The sequence below is a fragment of the Apodemus sylvaticus genome, chromosome 4, assembly GCF_947179515.1.
Source record: "Apodemus sylvaticus chromosome 4, mApoSyl1.1, whole genome shotgun sequence".
NCBI classification, from domain to species: Eukaryota; Metazoa; Chordata; class Mammalia; order Rodentia; family Muridae; genus Apodemus; species Apodemus sylvaticus.
The window spans coordinates 25,218,471-25,226,444 of NC_067475.1; the positions used below are offsets into that span (position 1 = coordinate 25,218,471).

Genomic DNA, 7,974 nt, shown 5'->3' on the forward strand with positions numbered 1-7,974 from the left:
ATGAGGCGAGGACTGCACTTATCCCGAAGTTACTTAGGATGCTGGAAGTTAAGTAATTAATTCACCCAATAGACACAATGAATATAGACAGTCTGAATCTAGAACTATTATAATTTGACATTAAGGGATTAATTCCACAAGTTTGCCTTTATTTCCTTCCTTCTGCTCCTGTAAACCCCATATCTGCTTCACTGACCCTTAGAGGCAGGTTCATTTTGTTTCAGGCATCATGACGAGTCAGGGGCCCAAATTCTAACACATTACATGAGATTCACTTGAACCCAGCATATTAAAAATGTTCATTTCTAAGCAGAAGTTCTGTGGACACCATGAGAGGCAGCAGTGGTTTCTCAACTGTTCTGATTGATCAGTAGATCTTTAATTCCATTATTTTTTTTTAAATTATCATGAAACTCAAGCTACTGAAGTGGCACCACACTGGGAGGTGGCAAGGTACACAAGAGGCTCTGAAGTGCTTCTGCCTTATTTGATTCCGTGCCACGTGATCCCACTATCATATCATATGATTTTTTTCACCTCATCTTCTTAGTCAGTGAAACAGATGTGCTACAGATGTCCTTGAAATGCTGCAACAGAAGAAACAGGTAAAGTTCTCAGCACCACCAATGGCAGATGCTCACAGATGTTGCACAAATACTGCTCAGGGATGATGTGGACCAGATTCAAGTGCCATCACCATTTTCTGGACCTGACACACTTTATAAAGGCTTCAGTGAGGAGATTACTGATTGGAAAGATTAGTACACAATGCACATTTTAGTAAAATCAATGATAGTGACTTTTTAGACATAAAACTCATTACCAAATCTGTGCAAACACAACTGATTTCTTCAGAGCAGGTTCTCTTTAGTATATTGTTTAGCTTGTCAACTAGGGAACAGTCAACACTTAACAGTTATGTAACTGAGGAGACTCTATAACTAATCTATATTGTGGCACACACCATCACCCAAGTCCAAATGTTTTCATGAAGATGAGTGAGTTCTCTGGGAAGCAGACTATGAAACTGGGATAAGCTTCCCCTCAGTCTATAGAGGATGGTAGTGATTGCAGGACAGAGTCGGAGCTAGAGCAGTGAATCTGGTGAAATGAAAAAGTATTGAATTCTGAAAGAAAAGTACTGGGCTGAGGACATGGCTCAGTGGGAAAAATGCTTAAGAACTTGAGTTCAGATCTCATCCCAACCCTCCAAAAAATGATGCACAGTGGTGTGTATCTGTAATTCCAGCAAGGAGAATTTAGAGACAAGAAGGTCCTTGGAACTTATAGGCTGAACTACTGAGCTCTGTGTTTGTTAAGAGATGCTGTCTCCAGAAATTAGGTGGCAAGCCATTGATTTTTTTGTTTTTTTTGTTTTTTTTTTTTTTTTTTTTTTGAGACAAGGTTTCTCTGTGTAGCCCTGGCTATCCTGGAACTTACTCTGTAGACCAGGCTGGCTTTGAACTCAGAAATCCGCCTGCCTCTGTGGCAAGCCATTGAGGAAGACACCTGTATTGACCTCCTATATGTACATATATGGACAGGAATCTCCTGACATACATACACACATGCTCACACACATGAATGCATGCAGGAACACACTCATGTTCACATAAAAAAACATACACACAAATAAATAAATACAAAATGAAAGGAAAGTACTGGGCTGGGGAGATGGGGATGGGAAAGGAGGAAGCTTTTTCATGGGTCTCCTTTCTGTTTCATCAAATTGATGTCTTGTGGGATGCTGCTACTGTATTAAATTTCAAAGCTTTAAAAATAATCAGGTAGGATTCTGGGACATATGTTAGCATCAGAATAGCACCAGACAGAAAGCAAAATATAGTCACCAAAGTGAAGCAAAATGCTGTTTTTTTTTTTTTTTTTTTTTTTTTTGCACCTGTGGCTGCAAATGGCTACAGATGGCTGCCGCAGCAGTGGCTGGAGTTCTCGTGGTCAGGAAAGATAGAAGGAACAGCAACCAGGTGTCTAATTCTCACACAGTACCTGCTTCTATTTAGGGAACAGTTATTTTCTCTACTGATAGAGCTGTCTGCATGGTACAAAAATCTCAGAAGAGGAGTTTTTTTTTTTTTAATTGGCCTCTTTAGCTGTTAATGTGAACACCAATTTTCTTGTGTTTATTCTTCTGTTATGGGCTATGGTATGTAGAGTCCCCCCAGCCAATTGAACTTCTAAGTTTCTCTTCTGAGAGATTTCACACTCCAACGACATCACTGTCTAACTCAATAAAACCAAAATGACCCTAGGAATTCAGAGGAAGGAAAAGAGATATGGTGCAGGAATTTTACATCCCAGTAAAATTCATACTTTGAAAAATCAATAATTAGAAATGTGCATCTCAAATTATTAAAGAGTGCATTGGAAATTGATTACTAATGAAAAATATTAGTAGCTTGAATCATAGAATGATTCATAAATTAAAATATTTACCTAAAGCTTGGAATTGAAAGGGAAATGAATGTCATCTAAGAGATTAATTTCTGAAACCATCAAGTACTAATATTGTCTCAATTTTCTGAATGATCTCTAAAATAAAATGAGAATATAATATTATGATCTCTAAAATAAAATGAGAGGAGAGTTTGTTGAAGAAAATGTTATGACTATCCAGAAAGTATTTCACACATTGATAACCTATGATCACTTTTAGTTTTAGGTAAAGACCATTTTAAAATGAGCTACTGAGGGAAAAATGGTAAACAAACAACTGGTGGGCCAAATACTGTCCCCACGGCATCTCCTCCACATTGAATTACTACAACAGATTGCTTATACCAAGTAAGAGATATAGATGAAAATTAAGCTTAGTAGAAGGACTAAGCAAACTCCTATAACTATTTTATACTATTTGTTTTTTTATGTTATATATCATATTCATATTATTTGTTTATCATATTATTTTAATATATAATATATACATTACATACAGGTACTGGGAACTGTACAGAGCTTGCAGTGTGGAGTAAGAACTATGATGCTTCAGTGAATAGGTGCCACGGAATGTTCGTACCTTGCGGATTGCAAAACGCAGGCATCCAGACAGAAGGGAAGTTGAGTGAATATCCATGTTATTGTCGCCATGAGATTATTAACCTTTGAACAGAGAGCTAAGGAATGCTTTATCTCTCAACAGCACCTCCAGCTCCTAGCATATCCCAACCCCATGACATATCTCAGCCTCACCAGCATTGAAGTTTGCTGTCTTAGCACCAGTTTTTCTCCTAAACTATCTCTTCGGATCTTTCCTGGTCTCTGCTCTGAATTAGTCAGGGTTCTCTAGAGTTGCAGAACTTATGGGTAGTCTCTATATAATAAGGGGATTTGTTGGTGACTTATAGTGTGTATTCCAACTCCCCAACAGCAGCTTGAATAAAAGTCCAAGAATCTAGCAGTTTCTCAGTCTCTCAAGACAAGCAGGCAAAGAAGAGAGAGCTAATCTTCCTTCTTGCAAAGTCCTTAGGTAGGCCTCAGGCAGAAGGTGTCACCCAGATTAAAGGTGTGTCCCACCATTCCTGGATCTGGGACTTGCTTTATCCCAGATGACCTTGAACTCAGAGATCTCCCTGTCTTAATCTTCCGGGATTCATAGCCACTATGCCTCAAAATCTCCATGCCAAGATCCAGGTCAGAAACTTGTATCTCCCAGCCTCCAGATTAGGATCACAGGTTAGCCTTCCAATTCTGGATTGTAGTCCATTCCGGATATAGTAAAGTTGAGAACCAGGAATAACCACTACACTGCTCTGAAATAATTTTCCCAATTCTAGTATTCACACAACTCTGTATTGGATTGTCTCTCATCAGCAGTAAAAATGATTCAATGTCCTCTACATCTGTGAAGCTTTCCCTAGACCCTTCTTTACAACTCAACAACAGGCTTTCAGACTTAGTGACTTGTAAATTGGTTCTTGGTCTTTTATCTCTCTTGACTCCATTAGTCTGATCTATATTCTGCTGACAGATAGATCCTCCTGGTTTATAACTCGGATGATAAAACCCCATCTCAAACAACTTCTACAGGTCTTAATTGTCAACTATAAGAATTGATATTTCTTTTCTATTTATTTGTAAGTGTGGGACTCAAACCCAGGGCTTTAAACAAGTTAAGCATCTACCTCACCCTGAGCTACCTCCAGGGCTATTCATTGCTGCTTCCCATGTTGCAATTTAACATCTCCCGATACTATTCTCTGTATTCTGCTTTCTAGTAGGCAGCCATGTTCAAAATATGGCTACCTTATATTTCTAGATTAGAATGCACTGATGTTTTGATGGTGTCCCAATTTTTTAAAATTCTATATTCACATTGAGTCTCTTAATTTCAAGTTGCAACATTCACCACATTCTTATGAGAACTTGTGTTTTCCCAACACACCAAATTAAGTGATGTGCGAGTTTTCTATACCACTCTTTATTTATTCCTTAAGACCTACAATAAAACAGAATTCATGTGACTTGGTTCTCCTTCTTCTCATTCTATCTAATATGAGGAATGGCTCCTGTTAGTTTGCATAAAGTTACTGGATTTAGCACAGTGTCTTCTTATAGTGTGTTCAATCGATTTTTACTTTATAATATTGAATATTGTCACTAACAAATGAATTCCTCCTAGCAATTAAATCTTCCTGATATTATTATTCAGAATTCTGTTTCTGCCTATCCTATTAAAATAAAATGTTAGAGGGAATTACACACACACACACACACACACACACACACACACACACGCACTCATACATACATCTACACATACACATATACATACATACATATATATATATATATACATACATACATATATATATATATGCTCTAATCTTCCATGTTCTTGGAATCTTTATTTAACACTTCTGAGTCTCAGTCAAAAGCTCACCACTCTAGACTTAAAAGCTACTAGAGTCTCTGTTCAGTTTCAAATACAGCATAGAAGACTACAGGAAAGAATAACAGTTCCCTTCAGGAACCTCTGGGACATATTTCTATAGAGCAGCTCTCCAAGTTGTACATTGCAAAGTCTTAGAACAGAATCCTAGCAACCAAAGCTTCTTGCTGCCATGCAGATATTCTCTGGATTTCAACAAAAGTCTCATAGCCTAGATCATATTTATTTAAATCTGAGATTGACAAAAAACACCAGAAAGGGAAGTACTCAATTTATCAGAAAAAAAGATCACATTTAGAAGTCAATTTCAGAACAAAAAGAGCATGCATTTACTTCATGGTCTGGATTTTATAGCCAAATGTCTCCCTCCCAAACCCCAGTGATTGACTCTGCTGATAGATGTGTGTATCATCCTAACTGTGAGGGGCCATGAAGCTCTGAACTCAATGTACTCTTGGTACAGGGAGTTAAGGAAAGAACTGACTAGGTGAACTTAGGAAATGCTTCATTTCCTGTGCCCAATCTGCTAAGGAAACATGAACTGGCAGAGCCAGGTGCATCAAAGTCATCCACATGGACAGGAAAATCTCTCTGTCCCACCCAGGCCACTCTCAAGGGTCAATCTGTGGTGCCAAGGCACAACTTCCTTTTCTAAGATCAGCCTCTCTCTCTCTCTCTCTCTCTCTCTCTCTCTCTCTCTCTCTCTCTCTCTCTCTCTCTCTCTCTCTCTCCCCCCCTCTCCTTTCCTCCATCTCCTTCACTCTTCTCCTCTTCACTCCTCCTCCTCCCTTCCTCCTTCCCTCTTCTCCCTGCTCCAGATACTGGTTTCAAGTTATCAAGTAGGTTTGTTGGCAGATGAGAAGGAAATACTGTCTAAATATTTCCACTGCCCGAGTGAGAAATTATACCAGCATGGGCTAATAACTCAGAGAAAGCTGCCACTGTTAAACTGAGAGAGGACACTTGACCAGTGAACTAAAGGAGGCTGGTATTTTCCCCCAAAAGATCAGTGGTCCGCTCTGTGTAGTCCTTCATGGTAGCTTCTTTCTTATAGTCCCAGGAGGGAGACCACATCCACTGGCCCTCTTCCTCTTTGTTTGTAGAATGTGCAGCCCACTCAGCATTTACAAAGTGCTGGCTGACTACTGTACAATCTAAGGTGTGTGGACCCGACATGGTGAGGACCCTAAGCCCAGGCTTGCAGAATTTATATTAATGAGGCACACAATTTTGAGCAGTAAGTTGGAGAGCTGACATTCTCAGAGTAACTTAGAAGCAGGTCATTGAGTTCATGGTCACTTTTATAAAAACGACTTGAATCCTCCTCGACACGTTTTATAAAAACTAAATTCTCAGTCACTCTTACAACTTTCTGGCCAGATGTGTGATTAAACAACTGTATGATGCTTCAGACTGATCCTAAATTTATAAAAGTATTTAACAAAATCACTGACAAAATGTAAACTCAAGTTGGAGCATTGATTTTATTTTTTTCTACTTTTGATTGTTTTTATAAATTAAAAATCTTCTAGGCAGTAAACTTTGGAAAAGGGCACAAGCAAATAAAATTAGAATGGAGTTTTCTGGACTACTCTGCTACCCTCCCTTTAACACATATACCCTCCATGGTGCTCGCCGCCCACCCCAGAGTCAGAGCCAATCTCTCCCAAATGTGTCTTCTCTAGGCAGCTTGCATTTTAGCTTTTAAACTTATTAAATCTGTCTAATACTAGCATCACACACTTCTTTGTCTCAGTAGTACATTTACCACTGTGGGCAAGGGAAACACCGTATTCATTTTTATGTTCTTCCCATTGCCAAATCCAGGACCCTAATAAGCTATTAAATGTAACTGTTTATTTTTATTACTTAAGAATAGTTAGAAATAAACGTGTGCAGTCTTTCAACTGCCCATTAGCTCAGGGTAACGTGCATCTGAGGGTTTTTTTTTTTTTCCTACCTGTATCATTGGTGGGTTTGGCTTGTTCTGAAAGTTACACAAAATATTATGCAACTATGTTTATGTGTGTATATACTTCTGTAAGAAAAAGAGATACATTTCTATCTCCACTTACTCAATCCCCTAAGATGCTAATATTTGCCTAATGGTGAATCACCATTTACTTCTGCACCTAGCTTTTCCTAGGAGGTGAAAGGGAACTGGAACTAGTGTTGGAGACATTGGCAACACTGTCTCCAGTGATGGATTTTCACTCTTTCCCGATCCACTTATTATTAGAACATTATTTTGTTTGTTTGTTTTTGTTTTGAACTAGCACATTTTAAGCCGAAATTCTATTTTTAGCCCCTAGAAAGTTAACATAATTCCTGAGATGCGTTCACGAATCCATTAAACACGCCTTCGGGCCCTCACACCAGCAAACATTCCGCTGCAGTAGAAACAAACTCTCTACTGGGTGGCACTGCCTCCACAGCCTCTTCCACACCTAACTCCGTGTCCTCCATTCAGCTGATCAACCAGAAACTCATCAGAACGGCAGGAAGAAGCCCCTGAGTATCAACTGAGCCCAGAAGTTCATCCACACCCTCGGAAAGATAAGAGAATCGTACCTTTGCTGTCCTCACCGCGGCAGAGACTGGTGGCCAAAAGCAAGAAAAGAGCAGTCAATTGAAGCAGCCTCATGGTGCCCACGGATGGTCTCAGTGCCTTCCTGCTCTCCAGGGTAAGGCAGGGAACGGTTGCTCCCAGCCTGACCAGGCCCTATTAGCAAATGGAAAAGGTGTGCTGAGTGTGAGTAGCCGCTGCCCATTCCTACTTATTTTGGGGATTCTGATAAAGAACTAGAGGAAATACACACACTCCCTTTGGGAGGTCAGCAGAGAGGAGATTTATTGTTTCAGTCCCTTACAGGAACTCTTTTTTTTCCTCTCTCTTCCTTTGGCAGGCACTTGTGTTTTTGTTACTGCATTACTTTGCTCTTCTTCAACAAAAAGGTCAGGATGGGATTTGAACAGGAAGAGACCCTTCTTGAGACTGGGCCAGAGGGCTTTCCAACTTTTGTTTTGAAGGTGCGTTTTAGAGAAGCTGTAAAGAGGCCTCCCCGAGC

At 39.5% G+C, this 7,974-nt stretch overlaps 1 protein-coding gene across 3 annotated transcripts in view; it reads right to left on the bottom strand.

Moving 5' to 3' along the window:
• The window catches only part of Emcn (endomucin), a 108,360-nt gene extending 100,683 nt beyond the window's left edge, over nucleotides 1-7,677 (bottom strand). For all 3 annotated transcript variants that reach the window (XM_052179164.1, XM_052179165.1, XM_052179163.1), the window contains exon 1: nucleotides 7,478-7,677. In XM_052179164.1, coding sequence (XP_052035124.1) covers nucleotides 7,478-7,550 — 73 coding nt within the window. In that variant the 5' untranslated portion in view covers nucleotides 7,551-7,677. The remainder of the gene's footprint in view (nucleotides 1-7,477) is intronic.
• Nucleotides 7,678-7,974: the final 297 nt, after the last annotated feature.